This window comes from Pan paniscus, chromosome 10 (genome assembly GCF_029289425.2).
Source record: "Pan paniscus chromosome 10, NHGRI_mPanPan1-v2.0_pri, whole genome shotgun sequence".
NCBI lineage: Eukaryota > Metazoa > Chordata > Mammalia > Primates > Hominidae > Pan > Pan paniscus.
Window position 1 is genome coordinate 25,919,149 of NC_073259.2, and position 22,289 is coordinate 25,941,437.

The 22,289-nt window shown below is 35.6% G+C and overlaps 1 protein-coding gene across 3 annotated transcripts in view; it reads left to right on the plus strand.

Annotated features, from left to right (window-relative positions):
* Window positions 1-22,289, plus strand: part of PDE3A (phosphodiesterase 3A) — a 316,338-nt gene that overhangs the window by 93,731 nt on the left and 200,318 nt on the right. Inside the window, exon 1 of one of the 3 annotated variants that reach the window (XM_055095464.2) lies at window positions 1-21,370. This exon is cut by the window's left edge and continues 12,428 nt beyond it. The exons of the other annotated variants lie outside the window; for them this stretch is intronic. Within the exon in view, the coding sequence (XP_054951439.1) occupies window positions 21,338-21,370 (33 nt within the window). The 5' untranslated portion in view covers window positions 1-21,337. The remainder of the gene's footprint in view (window positions 21,371-22,289) is intronic. 3 annotated transcript variants of the gene reach the window in all.

Sequence of the window (22,289 nt, forward strand, 5' to 3'; positions counted from 1 at the left end):
TGTTCTTCTCATTGACAAGTAATTAGCCCCAGAATTTCCAAATCAATTATAATATCAGGAAGATTAAAAATTGAACTACTAGAGGCCAGGCGCGGTGGCTTATGCCTGTAATCCCAGCACTTTGGGAGGCTAAGATGGGCAGATCACTTGAGGTCAGGAGTTCGAGACCAGCCTGGCCAACATGGCAAAACTGTGCCTCTACTAAAAATATGAAAATCAGCTGGGCCTGGTGGCTTGCACCTCTAGTCCCAGCTACTCAGAAGGCTGAGGCAGGAGAATCGCTTGAACCTGGGAGGCAGAGATTTCAGTGAGCTGAGATTGTGCCACTGTACTCCAGCCTGGTCAACGAGCAAGACTTCATCTAAAACAACAACAAAAATCGAATTTTTTTGGTTGTTTGTGAAGATTAGGGTCAGTAATAGACCCCTTTTAATAATTGTATTTTTCTCCTCAGAGTGGCCGTATAGATAATTCTGATTTGTTTGCTCTATTTTAAATTTTAGTTTGATTTTTTGGATTTTAAAAAATGTTATTTTCAATGTCTGAAGTTTTCTTTTATTCTTCATTTACTCTAAACATTTACTTCAAGCTTTCATGCAATTTGGTATTCATTTGTTAAAAACATCTTGTAAAATATCAACATACTTTAAGAAAGTAAAAGCTATACTTTTTTTTTTATGAGTCAGCATCTCACTCTGTCATCTAGGCTGGGGTGCAGTGCAGGATCATGGCTCACTGTAGCCTTGACCTTCCAGGCTCAAGGGATCCTCCTACTTCGGCCTCCTGAGTATACCACCATGCCAGGCTAATTTTTAATTTTTTTGTAGAGATAGGGTCTCCCTATGTTGCCTAGGCTGATCTCAAACTCCTGGCCTCAAACAATCCTCTTGTCTTGGCCCCCGCAAAGTGCTGGGATTACAGGCATGAACCACTGCACCTGGCAAATCTATACTCTTGATTATGCCCATGATAAATTATCTCAGTTATAGTACATCATCTGTGTCAATCTAAAGAGAGGAATAAGAAGAGTAGCTATTGCCACCAATGAGACTTTTTGAGAATAAACATGAAAATAACTTACAGATATTTTTAAGTTCCAGGTATCAAAATTGTTATAGTATGAAAAGCAATAGAGTAGTTGTCAGAAAACTTTCAACTCATCAGTGACAGAGCTGGAGATAAATATGTGCTGTCTGTACATCTCCACTTCTTTATAAAATGAAAATAATTATCTTTTCCTTTGCTACCTCACTGTGTTTTTTGCAATATTAAGTATATAGATAAGTAATTTGTATGTATTTTTAAAACTCAACATAATTATGTTATACTTGTTATTTGTTGCTCAAATCTTAATGCTATATACCTAATATCTAAGCATGTTGTGATTTATTCCTAGATGAAGAATCATCTAAGCCTATGGTAAATATATCAAAAGGTATTATTTTGCTTATATCATAGCAAACAATCTCTAGAGCTACAAGGATGTATAGCTGCAAATAGAAAATATATTTTCTGAAAGATTAGTGAATCTGCTCTTGTTGTTTCCATGTTTCTTTCAGTACTCTCTCGATATCTTTTTAAATATTACATTTTCTACTTACAAAAGTAGTATGTACCTGCTGAGGAAAATGCAGAAAAACATCAAGAAGGGGACAAAACATACTTAATCCCACTTCCAAGGCTGGGGAACTGTTTATATTTTGGCATAGTTCCTTTGTTTTGTGTCTGTGTGTTTGTGTGTATATGTATTGTATATGCGTGTGTAATTCTTGTTTTAGACTTTTTTATTTTACAAAACGAAGACCATATGGTATAAAGAATGTGTACACCCTTTATAGCTGGGTTTTTCACTTAATTTATTTCTTTATCTGAAAAGCAGAACCATTAATATTCGTTACCACTTAGTTTAGGTTGTTAATGATAATGTTTACTAATGATACTGTTAGGCTCACAGTTCATTTTATGTTGTAATCATTATTCTGCACTTGCCACTAGATGGCGCTGTTCTCAGAGTGACTATTTTTCCAAAAGAAAAAGTGCCCTGTATCATTGAAATGATGGGAAATTTTATTGCCCTTATTAACATTATATGGAATGCACACAAATATAATTGCATAATAATTCAACAGAGTATGCCTGTGATCATTTAAATGGTATTTCAATAGATCCACAAATTTAATATATCCCCTTCAAAATGAGGGTTATATTTACTTAGAAAGCAATATATTCACTTAACAAGGTTCACTGCCACTTAGTAAATCAATATTGGAATTATTTTTTCAGCTCTTGCTTTTTATATCAATAACTTTGATATTGAGTACGTTATTTTTTCCCATTGCTTGGCTAATTTTTATCATAATTATCTTTTCTGTACTTCAGTATGATGACTGTCCTTCTGTAGGCCCAAGAAATATACTCTATATAAGTAAGATTTTTTTCTGGATGGCTATTACGGTAAGATGTTTTACCATGAGCTGAATCATGATTACTCTCAAAGCCAATCTGGTTTCGGGTGAGTCCTAAGCCCATGCTAATTTCTATGGCCAGGATTGTACACTATGCAAATTTTCATTTTCCTTGAAGACTGAGTGCAGGACTATAAATTGCTGATGTGGGATTGAATAAAATGAGACACATGGATACAGACATTAGTTTCTCATGTGCAAAGAAGTTGTGGTCTTTGTTTATACAGAGCTTTCTAGACATACCCAACTATTTACCATCCAATCATATTTTATAGAGAGAAAAACAGATATTTTAGGATAAACATTCTCACCACATGATGAACTGATAAAATGTCACACTCTATTTATACCCCTAGCAAATCTCAGTATTATGAATTAAGAAGCAGTTACATATGAGAATATGAAATTCTAAAAATGAAATTAGAAGTTTAGCCGTTGTGCATAACTCCTGTGTTTTAAGGTTCATCATACCCCATTTTTATTTTCAATTTTAAAAAAATATTTAGTTACATATAGTTCATTAAATTCCAGGTCTAACTTCATCAAATCTTCCTTTCTGAGGATAAAAGTCGATGAAGTTGGAGGTTGCTTAACAATTTCTTCTCTTTAATAGCATGTCATAGTTTTCATTTTTGCAGAATATGTATTCCAAGAACAGAGTAGCCCTTATATTGGTTCATATTACGTTGTTGGATTACACATGCTCACAGCTCTGATGGTAAAATTTTCTACCAACTCCCCAAGCTAAGTACTTACGTGTGTTAGAATGTTAATTCTCTAGGTAATTTTTAAAAATGTATTTATTTTATTTTATTTATTTGTTTATTTTTTTGAGACAGTCTCACTCTGTCACCCAGGCTGGAGTGCTGTGGCATGATCTTGGCTCACTGCAACCTATGCCTGCCAGGTTCAAGCAATTCTCCTGCCTCAGCCTCCCGAGTAGCGGGACTACAGGTGCGCGCCACTGTGCCTGGCTAATTTCTTGTGTGTTTAGTAGAGATGGGGTTTCACCATGCTGGCCAGGCTGATCTGGAACGCCTGACCCCGTAATCTGCCCGCCTCAGCCTCCCAAAGTACTGGGATTACAGGCAGGAGCCACCGTGCCCAGCCAGTACTTTTATTTTAAAAATTTTAAATGGTAGCATGTCCTAAATAAAATAGGAAATATAAAAGTTGAAAGTCCTGGAGATGGATGAAATAGGGAAAGAAGATAGGACAAACAGTTCCTACTTCTTAGAACTTGAGAGACTATATCTAAAAGAATATTCCAGAACAGGGAAGTGTTATAAATAATACCAACTTGTGCCAAAAAATATTACTCATCTTAGATCTCCCTTTTGGGGATTTTGGATCAATAAGAAACCATGTTTCAATGGAAGTGGTACAGAGCCCGTTGCCTAGTGTGAAGAGCCAATGAACTAAGTCAGCAGGTTAAAACCTGACCCCCTGGCCCATTTATTTTTCTCTCTTTGCACTCTTGAAAAGCATGTTCCCTAGAGGTCTATCCAAATAGTCACTGGAGTCCTGAGGCCCCACCCTTTGTCCAGTACACTGAACTGTGTTATGCAACATGGAAATTGTTCCCATTCCAATTCCTGACAGCCAGACTCTTGGAAGACAAGCAAAGAAACAGGATGCTTCTACGGAGCACAAACACTTAGCACTGACAGCTACAATCTGTGAATGAAACTATTTTTTATATGAGCAAATAATTTTTTTAAAATCCAAATATTATGAAGCATGTAAACAAAGGTTCTAATAATTAAGAGTTCTTGCTGAATGCAAAGCAACAATTCTCCTATGTTTCAAGGAGGAGAGGAAGAAGTGAATGAAATACACAGATGCCATTCAGTAGACCATCTAACAGGGTGCGCTGAGTTGTATTTAAGTGATTATAATGTGATATAATGAGTGGTCATGAGTAATACTTCGAATGTGAATGCTTTTTAAAATTTTCAGTGTACTTTTAAAGAAATTATTTAAAAGTTAAATTATGACTAGTGTATTATGTTTAAGTGTCTCATATAAAAGGCAATTTTGTCTCTGTGTGTTTCTGGCTCTGTTTTTCAGTAGTTGCTGTTCTAGAGAAATCTAATGTGAATATAAAAATCACTTAATCTATTAATAAGTATGACTATATAATTGTGGCTTTGTGTGTGATAGACAAAGTTTGAATTTTAGGATAAGTGTTTTCTTTTCTTTCTTCTTAGCCATCACCGCCTGTCCCAGTTACTAAAGGTACCTCTCTTTTCCTCTCATCAATTTTTTGTTTGAAAGATAAATGAGATCTTCAGTGTGTGCTTAAGTCATTTTATAGTTATGAGTGCAAAAAATAAATTGCCATTTGAACTCCAGAGTTGAATTCAAAATTTTCAGAAATAAGCACATATTTTATTTGTTTTTTGAGACTTCTTTGTTTTTCTCATTGTTGGGTGGGTAGCCTTTTTTATATATGCCTTCCAAAGCTTCTTTCCTGATTGTTGAATTACTTATATGTTAGTTTAATAGGTACATTAATTTTTTCTATCTAATTGGGAGTGAAAGAAGACTGCTATTAAACATGAGTTCTTAGTTGTTGGTTGTTTTCATCTTTTAAAATTTTCTGATTTGAGGAGAGGCAGATAGACTTGGTTAAAATGATGGATTATAAATATGTGAAATGTCTGAATGAGATCCTTTAACGAAGAAAATAAAAGGAATGATGATGCCTTTTTTTGTTTGTATATCTAGGAATCTTTATTTCTGAAATGATTTATATTAATAAAGATAGTGTAGGAAGTGTAGGAATGACTTTCTATATTCCTGCCTAGTATTCTTTCTGTTAATTTATACTCTAGATATTGTCACAGGAAATGACTTATAAAAATGTATTCATTATGCTTGCTTATATAAAGGAGGATTTTTAAAGTCTTTATTTTATTCTTGTATGTGATACACTATTAAAAACATTGAAATATACATCTGCCGTTATCTTTTACTAGATTTTGAACTTCTTCCACATTTTAAAGATATCTACTTTATTCTGAATATTTGAGGTATTTAGACAGTAAAGAGTTGGTCAATGGGCCGGGCACGGTGGCTCCTGCCTGTAATCCCAGCATTTTGGGAGGCCAAGGTGGGTGGATCACGAGGTCAAGAGATTGAGACCATCCTGGCCAACATGGTGAAACCCCATCTCTACTAAAAATACAAAAATTAGCTGGGCATGGTGGCACGCACCTATAATCCCAGCTACTCAGGAGGCTGAGGCAGAAGAATCACTTGAACCCGGGAGGCGGAGGTTGCAGTGAGCTGAGATTGGGCCACTGCACTCCAGCCTGGTGACAGAGCGAGACTCCTTCTCAAAAAAAAAAAAAAAAAAAAAAAAAAGAGAGTTGCTTAATGGATGAGAACATTTCTTGAAACACTTATAAAATTAATAGCACATTTTCTTTTTGTAGCCAGCTTTGTGATTTTGTCCCATATGTTTAAACAAATTAAATAGTATTGTTTAGGTTTTAAAATAGCAACATTGTTCTATTACGATTGATTTTGATACATAAATTCATTATGACATTTATTTTTCCATTTGCAATTGATTTCTGAGTCTTCCCTTTCATACCCTGAACTGTCTCAGAATCATGCTTTCTTTCTTTTTAATAACATTTTGCATGTTATACATTTTACATTTGTGTGTGTTGCTTCTTATCATTAGTCTTTTGTCTTAAAATTAGAATGGCCAATGATTATGGTCTGTACTTGCCTGTGATTCTTGAGCAAGTTATTTAACCTCTCTGAATCTCATTCTGTAATCTGTGAAATTGGCCCAATAATGAGGGATCTATAAGACTGATTGTAAACATTAAATTAAATGATACATGTATGGCATGGCATTAGAAAAGTAGTAAATTCTTGCTAATCATGGTTATATAAACATGCCAGAGATGATTCAAATTACACTGACAGCAAGGGCTGCCTGGTCTTTCAGGTTACACTGTGCTTCCCCTTCTATACACAGCTTCCCTGTAGTTCCCCTCTATACACAGCTCCAAGCATGCCAGACCTAAGATAATTATTTCACTGTTGTTATTGTGACTTTTAACCTAACTTCTGTTGAGAGAAATTAAAAACAAGTCCTTAAGAATTGTTTGTTCACTGGATGTTAGTAGTGGATTGGCAAGCACTGTAATTGGGTTTTGTAGGACTTCTCTACACAAAGGGTGGAAGAGCCACTAAGCATCCTCTCAAAGTTTCAAATATATTTTCTGGCAGGAGTTATTTTGTTAAATAATTCTAGAGGAGAGTTTACTAAGTAGCTTATTTTGCAAACTGTGAGGCTGCCACTCAGTCACTAAGTGTATCATTAATGTGGTCTAATTATCTGAGTCCTCACAATTCCACACTGCACTGGAGGAGAAGTCCAAAGCCTTGAAGCTCACTGCCTCTTCTCTCATTTCAGAATCCAGTGATAGTATGCTTGAGAATTACTAAACATCAGGTATAAGGAGTCAGAGATGCTGAACAGAAATCACATGATTACCATTATTATTTTATATGATTTTTGCAGATTTTGAGACATATTTGTTCATATTTAACCCTTAAATACCTCTGAGCCATTCTTTAACACGGAATGACTGATATTTTTCAAATTTTCCTAGCCACCGTAATAATGAATACCCTTCTAGTTACTTGGGTGAAACATCCAAGATCCATTTTTGCCTGACTTCTGAACTTCATTCCTTACTTTTATTATGTTGTAATATCCTGCCAGTTTCGTGTCTGTCAACTCCTCCCTATGCTCGCAGTCGTAGTCCATCTAGTCATTCTCCACTCATATGGTTGTCATGGTCCCAAAGGGTCTTCTCTTTCTAGCCTCCCACTCTCTAATGAGTCTTTCAAATTGCCTTCAGAGTTACTTTCCTAAAATATGCACATCTGCAGTGTACTTATTTGGCATAGAAACTGGCTACTTTGAATTTAATACATTAACTCAAATCCTATGTTGTCGATAATAATTATTTAGGACCTGTTTCAGTTTAAAAACACCGGAATCTCCCTTCTAATAAACATGGGTGCCTTTATATGTTTTTAAAAGACATTGCATACTGTCTAGAGTAACATAATAAATTTTTAGGTACAACATATATTTTTGATGACATTTGAAAGGGAATATTATGTTGGAGGAATAGGGAAATAGTAAGTTATCTAGGAAATGAAAACAGTAAATTATTTAACACAGCCTAACAGTGCTATAACTGTAAATAACACTTTAGTTCTGAAGTTAAAGGTCAGTGTTCAGAATGAAGGCAGACAAAATAGATATTCCCATGGCAGAACTGTTCTTTATGGACTTTCAGGAAACTCTAAATGACATTCGCTGCCAATAATGACTCTGGGAAATTGCATCTCCTTGTTTTCTGAATTTATTAATACTTCTATCTCCAAGTCTTCTTGGAAATCATATTTTAATCTTTTTTTTTTCTGTTTTTTTTTTCTATCCCTGCCACATGTGTTAGCAAAACTCGGATTGTTTTCTCTTACATAACACTAATCATTCAGTATCCTCCATTATTTTAATTGTTAGGGTCATTTTGGTTTTTAGTATACCAGAACTTTGTCTTAAGAAAGAAATAATTGTGTTGATGGACTTGATGGCACAAAACAGGAGTTTTTTAAGTGGGAATGGAAAATAGTTTTTATTTTGAATGTTGTTCTGACTTGAGGTGGAATACTATATTAAGAGGGACTCTGAGGCTCTGAGTTCAGTGGGAAAGAGGGAAGTAAGAATTCGTGATGTCTGAGTGGGACATCTAGTTGTAAAGGGGGTTGTGTCCCAGGGTTTCAAGTATGAACACTGTAATGAGAGGTTTGAACCTAGAACCACCTGATTACAAAGCTTACATCCTTTAATAGCTAGTCTGGATTACCCCTCATAAAAATTTGCAAATGGTCAGGAAAGTGTGTTATAATTTACAACACTTTTCCACTTGAAGTATTTTAGACAGGACTAGGAAACAATGTAAGGATGTAAAAGTGGAGGTGGTAAAGATGGGGTTTATCTCTTTTCTTCTTAAATAATAATCTTGGAATTATGAATCTGTATGCACGAATCTTGAATAGGCATCAAAATCTTTCTAAAACTTTCACAGTGCAATGCTGTGGGTTGCATTGCGTCCTTTTCCCCCCAACCCGAATTGATATGTTGAAGTTCTAATCCCTTATGTGATGGTATTTGGTAAAGGGGCCTTTGGCAGGCAGTTAGGTTTAGATGAGGTCGAGAGAGTGGGCCCTCGTAATGGGATTAGTGTGTTTATAAGAAGAGACACCAGAGAGCTTGAACTCTCTTTCCATGTCCTCACATGTGAGGACACAGTGAGAAGGTGTCTGTCTGTAATCCAAGGAGCAAGCCGTCATTAGACACCATCCATGCTGCCACCTAGATCTTGAATTTCAAGTCTCCAGAACTGCGAAACAATAAATTTCTGTGTTTTAAGCCACCCAGTCTACAATATTTTGTTACTACAGCTTGAGCTGACATGCCCATTCCCAGGTTTTACCCTGGAGATTGATTCAACAGTTCTGGAGACCAGCCTAGCATTTGAACTCTTCAAAATCTCCATACGATTTTGTAACGTACTCTTAGGGTAGAGCGCAACCGAATTTTGAATTTGTCTACAAGTGGTTTTCAGCCTTTTCTGCACATTAAAATCTTTGGAGCTTTTAACTATGATTGATTGAGAGGCCCCATCCGTGATCAATTAAATCCGGGGTAAGGTCAGGTACTGGTGTTTTTTAAAGAGCTCCCCAGGTGAGTCTAACAGGTAGCCAAGCAAAAGGAAGAACCACTGGCCTGAATTTATCCCTTTTCCTCTGTTCTTCTGCTCCATAAATCCTAGTTTCTAGAAATACGGAGTCCAATCATACTCTCTCTTCCCCTCTGGGTTCCCCTTACATCTCAGAGTGCCATTGCTATTATTTTCTGAACAGCAAATCCATAGTTTCAAAAACCATCTTTTTTCTGTTGCCTCAAGTTTTCCAGTACTTTAAATCTCAGAATGAGGACTGTAAAAGTAAGAAAGTAAATTGATTTTCTAGGATGTTTGGATTCTGGGCAAATTGGTGTTATTTATTTAAAACTCCACATTTCAAAGATGTAATGGGTTTTAGATTTTATACCAAAACAATATTTGATATATGTTGCCTTTCTAAAGGTTATCTTTCTGATTTTTGTCCCAAAATATATTTATTGAATACTTTTTTGTAATCCCTCCCAGCTACTGTGTTGGCACTCAGGATGTAAATGAAATGGTAACATTTAGAATATTTTTTAACCAGCGTGGCATTGACGCGATTGGTCAGAAAGAACATTGATTGTAAGCCACCCTATGGTCATCCTGGTGCATTTTGGCTCTGAATTTAATACCAAAACAGGCAGCTACATCCCCACCCTCTTAAGGCTTATAGTTCCTTGTAAAGTCTTGTATTTGAATGTATGTTGACATGACCTAGATCATTTTTGGATACTACCCTAGAGTATCTGATACAGTGGATCAGAGTTGGGGCTCAGTGATCTGCATTTTCAACATGTTTCCTAGGAGACTGGATAGGAAAAGACAACCAGGAAGGGATTACTCACTTGTTCCATAAAGCAATTCCCATTGTCTTCAGTAAACTCTAGCCAACTCCGTGCATATTCCTTTTATTTCTTTCAGGGTGTTTTCTGTGGAAAATCTCTACGGTCTGATAGTTGGCATCCTGGCAGTTAATTTTATGGAGAGTTAGCTTTTGTACATTCCTACAACATCGGCTCCTCCTTTCCCTCCCACTGCAAACCCCAGTCAGTAGGAGATTCTAGAAACTTGAAGAGAGATACCACTTTGTTTTTCTTCCTAAAGGTGCAACTATTTAGTTGGATGTAAAATCCTACACTCTTCAGTTGTTAAATCTGTCTCTGAATCTAGTCATCCCTCAGGGGTTTTATTAATCTAAATGACCACATTATCACAGCTGCAACTCATCTTAAGAACTATTTCTCAGAAAAAAACAGTAAGTAGCTAGTGACTCTGTACACAGAGAAAAAAATAAAGAACAGTTCAAATCTTATCAGGGTTTCTTCTGAAATTTTTTTCAGTGTTGGAATGTGTAACTTTTAATCTCATTTTGGGGAATTTTAAAATTTGGCTTGGATTAAAGAGCAAAATGTTGGAAAAGTAAACAGCTTATTATCTAAAGGCATTAAATATCTAAAGGCATTAAATGTCTAAAGATATTAAAGAATGCATACTTTCAGATTCACCTTTTTAAATACATTGAAATTTTTATTCACCAACATGGTAAATCTTTTAAATCTGTTTGAATTAACATATTGTAAATGATACTCAATATATACATATTGTATGTGATTTTATATGCAGTAAGTTATAAGACCCATGGCTTTTTGAACAATTGATAATGAGCATTTAAAATGGTAAGATAGATCTTAGAAATGGTATCTGATTTCCTCTTACTTCTAGTGAGTTGTGTCATTGAATGTTTTAGATAAAATCTTTGAATTATGAATATTATGCACATGAAAGAGTATATATAATATTGGTACAGTTTAAAGAATAGCAAACATTGGTGCATATTAGCCTCAAATTTAACACTGAAAGAGACATGTATCTCCCTACCCTCTTAAAACTTACAGTCCCTTGTCGAGTCATATTTGAATGTATGTTGACAAGACCTACGTCATTCTTGAATACCAGCCCCAGAGAATCTAATTCAGTAGATTAGAGTTGGAGATCAGGAATCTGTATTTTCAACATGTTTCCTGGTAGACTGGATTGGAAGAGACAACTAGGAAGGGATTACTCAGTTGTCCTATAAAGTAATTCAGTGTGTCTTCAACAAACACTAGCCAACTCGATGCATTTTCCTGTTACTGCTTTCAGAGTGTTCTACTATTCAGCTTAAGAAATAAAACATTATCAGTCACTACAGTTTCCTGAGTGCTCTACCCTGATCCCATACTTCTCTCTTCCTTATACGGTTAACCTGTAGCATAAGTTTTAAGAAAATCATTCCATAGCATGGATCTCTTAAAAATAGAATTATATATATATATGTTTATTTTTGTCTATTTTTGAACGCATTAGAATCATACTGTGTTTCTTCTTTGACTCATTTTTTTCATTCAGGATTGTTTTTGAGATTCAACCGTGTTGATAGGTATAATTATAGTTCATTCATTTTCCCACTATATATTAATGCATTATACGAAGGTCCTATAACATTGATCCATTCTAGTATTGATGGGTTTTGGGATTGTTTTCAATACTTTTTTGAATATTATCAACAATATGAATAAAATTATATGTGGCTTTTAGTGCACATGTACAAGTATTTCTCTAAGGCATATACCTGGGAGTTAAATTGTTAGGTTAAATATGGTATGTGCTTGTTCAGCTTTCCTAAATAGAATCAAAGTACACTCCAAAGTGATTGTAACAATATACACTCTCCCCGGCAGGGTGGGTGAATTCTAGTTGTCCTATATACCGACAAATATGATGGGTGTAAAATGAAATTTACTGTGGTTTTAATTTTTATGTCTATGATGAATAATGATATTGAAGCTCTTTTTATATATTTAGGAGTCATTCTTGAAATGCCTTTGTTTTTGTTCACTTTATTATTGTTGGTTTGTCTTCGTATTATTTCATAAGATTCCTTTACATATTTTCGATATGTGTCTTTTGTCGTCTAGATATATTGTGAGTGTTTTCTCATAGGATTTTTCTCAAATTTTCACTCTCTTTAAAGTGATTTTTAGGGCAAAAATTATCTTTCAATTTTAATGTATGTGGATTAGTCTTCTCTGGCATCTATAACAAATTACCGCAAACTCAGTGGCTTAAAACAACACACATTTATTCTCTTTCAGTTCTGGAAGGTCATAAGCATGAAGTCAGTTTCACTGGGCCAAGATCAAGGTTTCAGCAGAGGCTTGCTTTCTCAGGAGACTCCAGGGGAAAATTATTTTCCTTTCCTTTTCCAGCTTCTAGAGCTTCATTCCTTGCATTCCTTGGCTCCTGGCCTCTTCCTCCATCTTCAAAGGCAGCAGTTTAGCATCTTGTTTCCATCTTCACATTGCCTCGACTGCTGCTGTCCTTAAAGTTTCCTCTGCTTCTTTCTTCTGTGGACACTGGGGATTATATTTAGGCTCCATTCAGATAATCGGGGGAATCTCCCTATCTCAAAATCCTTAATTTAGTCTCATCCGCAAATTCCCTTTTGCCCTATAAAATAACTTTGACAGGTTCAGGGATTAGGATGTGGCTATCTTTGGGGGCCATTATTCATCCTAACATAGAAGATAAATTTATCTTTTTTTTTTTATTTTGGTGGAGATGGTAGTGAGACAGTGCTGTGACTGTTGAATCTTCAGAGGCCAGATTAGCCCAATTTTGTAAGCAGTCTCTTTAGGTCACTGTTGATCAAAAATGAGTGACCAAATACTTCTGCCACTTAAAGATGGGGGAATATTTCTTTTTCCTTAACATCTATCACTTATACCAAATGTAGGAGAGGAAAAAATGTGTGTGTGTGTGTGTGTGTGTGTATATGTTCCTTCTCTTAAAATTCCTGAGCTCCTCTCTTTCCTCCCATGTTAAAATCGGTAGCATGTCCAAGCCTCTGGGCCTACTGCCTTCGGTTAGCTCACACTTGCTTTTTCATGTGAAGTTTGTTCTATGGCATAATCTTAGTAAAGCGTTTTAAAAACAAAAAGATACAGAGGCTTTTTGCAACCCCTTCGCCTAATTAAATGATTCATTAAAAGAATCTTGGGGGTGGGCATGGTGGTGACTCATGCCTGTCATCCCAGCACTTTGGGAGGACGAGGCCAGCAGATCACTTGAGGTCAGGGGTTTGAGACCAGCCTGGCCAATGTGGTGAAACCCCATCTCTACCAAAAAATACAAAAATTAGCCAGACATGTTGGCACATGCCTGTGGTCCCAGCTACTCGAGAGGCTGAAGTAGGAGGATTGATTGAACCTCGGAGGCAGAGGTTGCAGTGAGCCGAGATGATGCCAGTGCACTTCAGCCTGGGTGACACACCACACACACACACACACACACACACACACACATACACATACACACATACACAATCTTGGTATGTAATGAACAGAGAAAATGCTTTCAGTTTTGTTTTGTGCATCTGGAAAGAAAATGGGATTCAAATGGGCTGAAGAAACAGGCTGTACCCCTAAGAAAGAAAGAAACTGAGAGGCAGATATTCTTGGAACTTTTGGTGCAGAATGCCAGAAGCTAGATAAGCACCCAAGTAGAAACCTGAGGAAAGTGACTGGGGGCGAGAAGCCATAAGCACAAGAATTGTTTAAATGCTTCAGTTTGCATTTTAGTTCATGCTACAAGTTATGTAGTTCATGCTACAAGTTTATGCCTGGAGCTTAAAATCAGGCATTTTTCTCTATCTAAATTTCTTTGCTTTAACCATTGCATTTTAAATAATTTACTCTCCTTTCTTTTGAGATATAAAAGAAAGATTTTGTTCTTGCTTTTATTCTTATTTTGAGGATTGTGGCAATATGTAGAAAAACAGGAGTAGAGCATTGCTATTATTGACAAAATACTAACGTTACGAAGTTATTGACCTATAATGTCCTTAGACTGGGAAAAATCAATGCCTTGGTAATATCTATGCCAAGTGGCAAAAAGGAGACATCAGATATTTATGTTGTTCTACATAATATTTGATTTTATGATATTTGAGTTTTGCGGGATATATTTGATGGATGTTATGATCTTAATAAGTAGAGATTGTCAACTCTTCTGTGAATGGCATATAAAAAATAATAAGAGAATGTCAATGGACATTTAAAGAAACCGAATAACTGAGTAAAATAAGTAATTCAATACTTCTGCCTTAAAGATGGGAACTTAAAATTTCATATGGTTAGTGTGTCTTGATTATTGCCTATTCCATCTTGTGGCATCATACACCCTGTAAATCTACAGCAGGAGAATACAGTTGGCATTGGAGAGGAACTGGTTTCATATGATTATCTAAATTATCCAAGAAGAATAGACTATGAATCCCTTGAACATATGCTTGAGTCCACAGGGATTCAAACCAACGCCTGGGGTTTAGATGGAAAGGCCTTGCCCAAAGAGCAAAAAGATATGACAACAAAATTATAACCCTTGGCAAATTCCATCAAATTGATTTGAATCCGTGGGCTGAAAATGTCAGTGCTTATTAAAGTATACGTTGAAAATTATTAAGAATATGATCACTGAATGTCCTATATTCTTTTGTGTCATTAACAATAAAGTGGCAGCTGAGCATTTGTCTGGTCTAACAGGATTACTGTTGGTTATGAATTAAAAAACAGAACGTGGAGGAATTGCCTTGTTAACTACTAATACTATTTCGTGGTTTAGTATAGATGGGTTAATCCTCATTCTATCTACTTTTATATACTCACTGCTAAGCCATATTTTGAGGCTGTTTCTCTAACAGATGCACAGGGAGCACTTTCTTATTGCTAGAGTACAAAAAAGGAAAGACATGTTTGTGATGTTTTCAAGAGCTTCAGTGTCCATTGCATATATAACCTTTTGAAACAAAGAAATCCTATGCATTTGACTAAGATTGCCTGTGAAATCTGGTGCTGCTAAAAGAAAAATACGAGATAATATTTTACCATAAATACTTCTTTTTCCTATTAAAAAATATCACAGCAAAAACAAACACTATGTGCCAGCAAATTTATGCCCCTAATTATCCTGAGAATTATCATGCAGTTTGCAAGGAAGAAGGGACTCTAGCTTTCCAGTTGCTGATCAGCAATAATGAACCCCTGCTCTATTGTTAAATACTTTTTTTTTGGTAGAGTCATAAAGAACAGCACTTCCAGCAAAGATGCAAAATGTTAAGGCCATAAGTCAAAGGGATAATTCGATATCTGGCTTGATAAACGGATTTTTAAAAATAACCTTGATTTCTGCTAAAATCTTTTCCCTTGAACATAAAAGGGAGTGAAGGATTTGTATATTTCAAGGTAATTAAAACATTACTGATTTAAAGGAATACTATCATGTATAAGACGAAGAAAACTAGAAAGATTTCTTTTTCTCTGCCATCCAGTATGTTAGCCTTGAGAGTGAGACCCTTAAAGCAGCAACAGAGTGAGACTTTTTGAAAACGCCATAGCCACCTGGCCTCGTAGCCCATGCCTTTCTTTAGAACAACAAAGAATGGTGCTTGAAAAGTCTTCTCTTGATTCTTCTGCTTCAACAGCTTGCCTTTCTCCTTGTCACCAGAGTAAGCCATTCCGTCCAGATCGCATCTTCTGCCAGAAGCCACAAGTTTGGCTTCTTGAAATCTCAGAAGTACTCATTCCTCAAGTAATTAATTCAAACAAATAAATAAAATGTGTAAGGCTTTAAGCTTCTGCAGGAGGCTCATATTCTTCCAAAATAGTCTGTCAACAATTACAGTATTTATAATAATAATTGTGAGAGAAGGATAATTAGCTTTAGGAATTCTTCTTCATCTAGATTTTTATAAAGTGTTCTTAGGAATAGGGATGGTTTATTCCTATTGACAGCTTGTCCCATGTAGGGGAGTCATGTTTGAAGGCCACATACCAGATTGGAAGGAGCAATGATTCAAAACAGGATACTGAGGAAATAAACATACTGATATAGTATATAGTTGTAATAGCTGCAATTGTAATCAGGCATACATAACCTAGGCAGCCATTTACATTTTATACACCCTCATTAGAGCGAGCTTCTGGAAACACATAAGTCATATTATATAATTAATAAGTACTGGATCCAGAGCCAATAGGCTGAGCAATACGCACCTGCCTTCAGTGAGTCCCTGATGACACTTACTCTTTTTGTTTTTCTTATATTTTCAGTACCTACCTAGCACACTGCTTGACATTCAATAAAGACTCAATAAATATTGGATGTATTAAACAAGATTAAAAACTGCCTGTAAACGTAATGGTGTAAATGTTTACTGTAAATGTAAACTTTTCCAGGAAATAATGCTTTTCGTCCACCTGTTTTGAAATATAATTAAAATGACATTTTCCTTTTCATAATCAGGACAAGTGTTAATATTACAAAATCCTTATTAAGTCAGGACAATGTCAATATTTTATGGGCTGTATTTCAACATTATTAATTCTAATGTAAAATAGTCACTCTTTGACTATAAATCTCAAATCATTTCCAGGTCAAAATTTTGGCACATTTTTTGCCTAGATTTTTGGATAGTTGAAATGTCTACCAGCCTTCTGAATTTTCTCATGCATTTTTCTCACTGTCCTGATTAAAGAGCAGAAAATAATTACACTAATTTTAAAATATATACTTTGTGACATTTTTCAACATTTATTAAAACCCACGTTTTATTATGGCCAGGCTTCTTGTCTCTACTTTTGCTTAGAAAAATGACAGTTAGTTTGGAATTCATTTTTGATTTTTCAGGTAGTGTTGCTGTATTTCTCAAGAATAATGGTTGAGTTATGGTATCTAATACTTCTAAATATTCATCCTTGTTGAAAAGGTTTTAGTCATTCCCTTAAAAGGTTAATAGACATTGAAAAACACTGAATAATTCATTTTTATGTACATAAGCTGTATCAAATGTAGTGTAGTCTACAAGGTATCATCAGAGCTAAAGTTTCATTCCAGTGGGGACTGATGGACTGCTCTCTTTTTGTGGGTATAACGTGATTGTACTAGTAAGCCCAGGGGACTTTACACCACTCCTCCTTGATCAGTGCTGAAGTTCATGTATTACCTTTTTACCTAAATTTCTTTCAGTGTTTTCTTCTCTGTTATCCCTTGAGTATATCTCTTGAGCTTATCATGTGTCTTGGTTGTTGAGGGCCAGAACTGAAGAACTGTCCCTATCCCTTCTTGTGAGTTAAAAGGGAATTAAGGAAAAGGAATCTCACTGCAGAAGAATATTTTGGTTGTTCATCATTTATTTAATCTTGCTCCTTTGAGTTTATGGTCAAACATGAGCACATTTATAAAATGCTTTCCTGGGGCAGTGTGGAAGAAACTGTGTTTGGAAAGTGATATTACACTGAGGACACTTGGGCAAGAGGCTTCTGCAGCTTCAGTCGCCATTGCTTTGAAGATCATCACTCATTGCTCAAAATCTTTTATGAACTCCTGTAAGTTCAGATGTTAATAGCTGAACATTGTTCAACAAAGTCTTAAATTGATTTTAAATGGACTGGTATAGCAAAGCAATTGGAAGGTATACAAAAGAGCAAAATTGAGAAGCTGGATGATCTAAGCCTGAAGTCCTCAAATATTTAAAAGACTTAGTTTGTCAAGATTTAACCATCTTTTTCTGAGTTCTTTTCATCACTGTTGACAAAAGCAAGCACTGGAGAAAAATTTTCTTTTCCCTATGGGGCCAGCAGTGAAGATGAGCTCATCTGTCCATCAAGCTCTTGCTGCTGCTACCTGGCCTCATTTAATAGCTGTGAGGCCAAATCCTTACTGTCTTTGAAGTCAGAACATGCAAAATTTGAGTATTTGATGTATCTTTGAGATGTGTCAGTGGCCAACCAATGAGAGGGATTTGGCAGTTAGTGTCAGTGCTACAAAAGACAGTTAATTGTACGAAAACCACAGGATAAAACTCCAAGTCAAAACAATAGAACATCATCCAGGTTATATATTTTTTAGCTATGTAGCAGGGGCCCTCTGCATTCAGGGCTTTTAAACTTATTTCCATTAACATCTTTATCATTTACATAGTAAAGCATTCAGAATATAAAAATTCTTCTGATTATGGACAAGCTACTGTGTGTCCAAAGCATTGTATAATTTAACATGATCAACTACTTTTTCTAAAAATGTTATTTCTCAAAGAAATAAAATATAGCATTTGCAAAACACACACACAGAGGATCTTATTGTTGAAGAAATGCCTAGGTTATTTGCAAGTCTATTAGGAATAATTTTCCTTAACTTATTGACTGTTTTCATCTCATGGAAAGAAGTTTCCCTCCTGTCTTTGCTTTGGATTATGTAACTTTCATTTTTCTTAAAGTAATGATTTGCCTAGAAGTGAATTCATTCAGCTTAAAAACCATAGTAGGGCAGTGTGAAAGGAAAATTTATGAATAACTTTTTCCACTGTATTTTCACAAAGGTAAGTTCTAGTGGGAGAAGCTCTCAAAGTAACCAAACAAAACTAGCATTGACAGTGAAGGCAGAACGCCATTCAGGTTCTGAAATGAAACCGTAGGAGAAATTGTCTTCATTGACTTGACCTTAACTAACTTGCTAGAGTTAACCAGTGCTCTGGAGTCTTTCTGTTAAAAATACCAACTGATGTCCATCAATTGTGGTGGTTACCTGGCCAGTTTATGCCACTTTTCCTTAGTGTTGTAATTGCATAATTTAATTAAAAATTATATAAACCACTGAAATGTAAGCCAAAAATATTGTTGTTGTTTCTATGAAAACTTGATTGAATGCTTTCTTTGAAAGGCTTGATGAAGGGAAAGTAGATACAGCATGTATGTTAACTGAGGTGTAGATGAAATAATTAGGGACTATGGGTAAAACTGTAATCAAGTAACTGTGCAGCATTACAGATGTTTAAATTACCTTTCTTCTAAAGGTGACATGAAATAGAGAGTAGGAGACCTAAACCTTGCAGGATTTTAGCCCTTCATAGAAAGATTGGTGAATGAATGTCTGAATAATGAATGTTTCAAGTTGAAACTGAATATTTATTATATGCTCATTTAATTATTAAACATGATTATTTGCTTTATGTGGCTCTTTCAACTGTATTTACTGACGTTGTTGTTGTTGTTATTAGCTAGTCCTAGTCATTTGAATAAGAAGACTCTTGCCCTATTAGATCAATCCCTAATCATAACTGGGGTACTATAGGACCTACTCTTTGGTAGCTACATATAGAGTAACACAATGAAACAGCCAGCAAAAATAAGTAAAGGAAGCATTTTAATATTTATATATTTTTAAGAACATTGAAACGAATCCCATTTATTGCTTAGAGCATCTCTTCACAAATCCCCCAAACTCTACAGATTTTCGGCTTCAACAATTTATTCAGATTCTCCATGTAAGTGACTTGGGAAATAGATTTTTTTTTTTTTTTTTTGAGCAGAGTCTCTTGTCACCCAGGCTGGAATGCAGGGGTGCCATCTCGGCTCACTGCAAGCTCCGCCTCCCGTGTTCACGCCACTTTCCTGCCTCAGCCTCCCGAGTAGCTGGGACTACAGGTGCCCGCCACCACGCCCAGCTAATTTTTTGTATTTTTTGTAGAGACGGGATTTCACCGTGTTAGCCAGGATGGTCTCGATCTCCTGACCTCGTGATCCACCTGCCTCGGCCTCCCAAAGTGCTAGGATTACAGGCGTGAGCCACCACGCTCAGCGAGAAATAGATATTTTTAACAAGGTCCCCAAGTAATTTTCTCTAACAAGTACAGAAAGCGCAAGATTATTTCTCCCTGTTGTTTTGACTCATATGATTACATAATTGATCATTTAACTAAGAAATGAAAAGTATTTTAGTGACTAAAAGTATTCATTGCACACATGTATTTTTTTTTCTGTAAAAAAAAACCTGATGTAGCAGAATGTTTCTAAGCCATATAGGAACACAAATATTTTTGTTCCAGAATAACTTACCAGAAGGCCATGGCATAGAGAAATTCCCTCATTTCTGTAAGTATGCTTTTCTCTTGAATGAGCTTTACTTCAGTGTTTTACTTGGGCACATGTAGGGAAAGAAAAAAATCACGTTCAAGTTGAGGAATAAGAAGAGTTTCAGATGAAGAGAAGCAGATTCTGGCACACAAAGTGGAACAGTGCAAAACATTAAAGCCCAGCTATACATAATCAAGCTGGCCAAGCTATAATACACATTAAAATAAAAGTTTTTTTCTCAATGGACAAAATTGGAACTAAGTATGTCTGACTGTTTTAGAGATAAGCACTTCTCAACTTCTAACATAAAAAGAGAAGCTGGTGTTTATGTGAAAGAATCTATGTAAAAGCCATATGGAACTGTCTCTAATAAATATCCATTTAATCAAATGTCACTATGTTTTTGAATGTTTTGTAGTTTGATGCAGAGAATGTACTTTTATTTCTTCAGCAGCTGCTCTTTTTAAATGGATGCAGCTGTACTACAGATTTAATTTGCAACAATCGCTTAATTTTTAGTTGGTTGCTTCTAGTCTTTCAAAAGCAATGTTTCATGTTTTTGTGGAAAGATTTTTTTCCTAGAAAGTGCAAAGTACGATATGAAGTAGGAATTAGGCAAATAAAAGTTTCTGCTTGATTTTTTTAAAACATAAAAGTGGTATTTCCTCTCTTTATAGCACTGCTTTTCCTAGACATCCTTTTTTCAGACAACATTACTAAGGAGATTTGATGCCTACATATCAGTCTTCATCTCAAAACTTCTAAAAGAGGCCGGACGCGGTAGCTCACTCCTGTAATCCCAGCACTTTGGGAGGCCGAGGTGGGCGGATCACGAGGTCAGGATATCGGGACCATCCTGGCCAAAATGTTGAAACCCCATCTCTACTAAAAATACAAAAATTAGCTGGGCGTGGTGGTGGGCGCCTGTAGTCCCAGCTACCGGGGAGGCTGAGCCAGGAGAATTGTTTGAACCCCGGAGGCGGAGGTTGCAGTGAGCCGAGATCTCACCACTGCACTCCAGCCTGTTGACATAGCGACACTCCATGTCAACAAAAACAAAAAACAAACAAACTTCTAAAAGATTGTAAGCTGTAACAAATTCTGGCAAATGACTTGCAAATGAGAAGAAAAAAACCACGCTCATTCATGTAAAATGGTATCTGCTTTGAGAATAACCCAGTATCAAGTATGTGTTACTTGAATTAGAACTTTGACTTTTTAATATAGAGAGATACTTTTATCTTTGACGTATTTTATTAAAATGTAAAACACATGATGTTCCTTTCCTATTTCCTTATATTACTCTGTTTTTACTGTAATGTTTAGAAATCTACTTTCTAGTTTAATTGCTATGGAGAAGTCATCCTCCTGTATAGCTTAAAATTCAATCTTTTTTGAACTCAAAGAAAAATTTGGAGGGAAAGGTAAATATTAATGATGGATTATCTAATATTTGTTCCAATCTCAACATGTTTTACTTCTCATAGCCTTTTATCTTCCAGATAAAATTATAAGCGCAGATGTATAGACATTTAAAATGTGATTTTAAAAATGTATAATGCTTTTAACTTTCCTCATGTAAGACTTGTCTATAGGGCTCTGGATGTGTGAGCAGGCTGCCTGGAACCTCCTAGCCTGCTGGTTCCTTTACTCCTCCCATATCCAACTGACTCATAGCTTAGTGAACAGTTTTTTGTTTTTGTTTTTTCTTTAAATTATGCCTTCTTTCTGGAGTATTTTCAAAAATCTCCTTGTGTATATATCGGAATATTTTTAGCTGTTACCTAAGTACTTAATTTCTCTATATAGTAGGTCATGCAGACAGAATTCTGCAATACATACAAATTTGTATCTCCCCTCCTCAAGCTAGTCCCTCTGAATTAAACAAAGTAGTTACTATAATTTCCTTGGGATTTTTATCTCTTAAAAGTATGCTATGCTTAGTGGTATGTATATAATTCAGTAATAGTCTGTTTTAATTTTTATATAAGGTTTTTCTTTAATTTTTTAACTGTTGCTTATTAAATAAAACCCATTTGTAATAAAAACAGAGTTAAGTATAATCAGTGTTCCCCCAAATCAACGTATCTCTCTTGTACAATTTC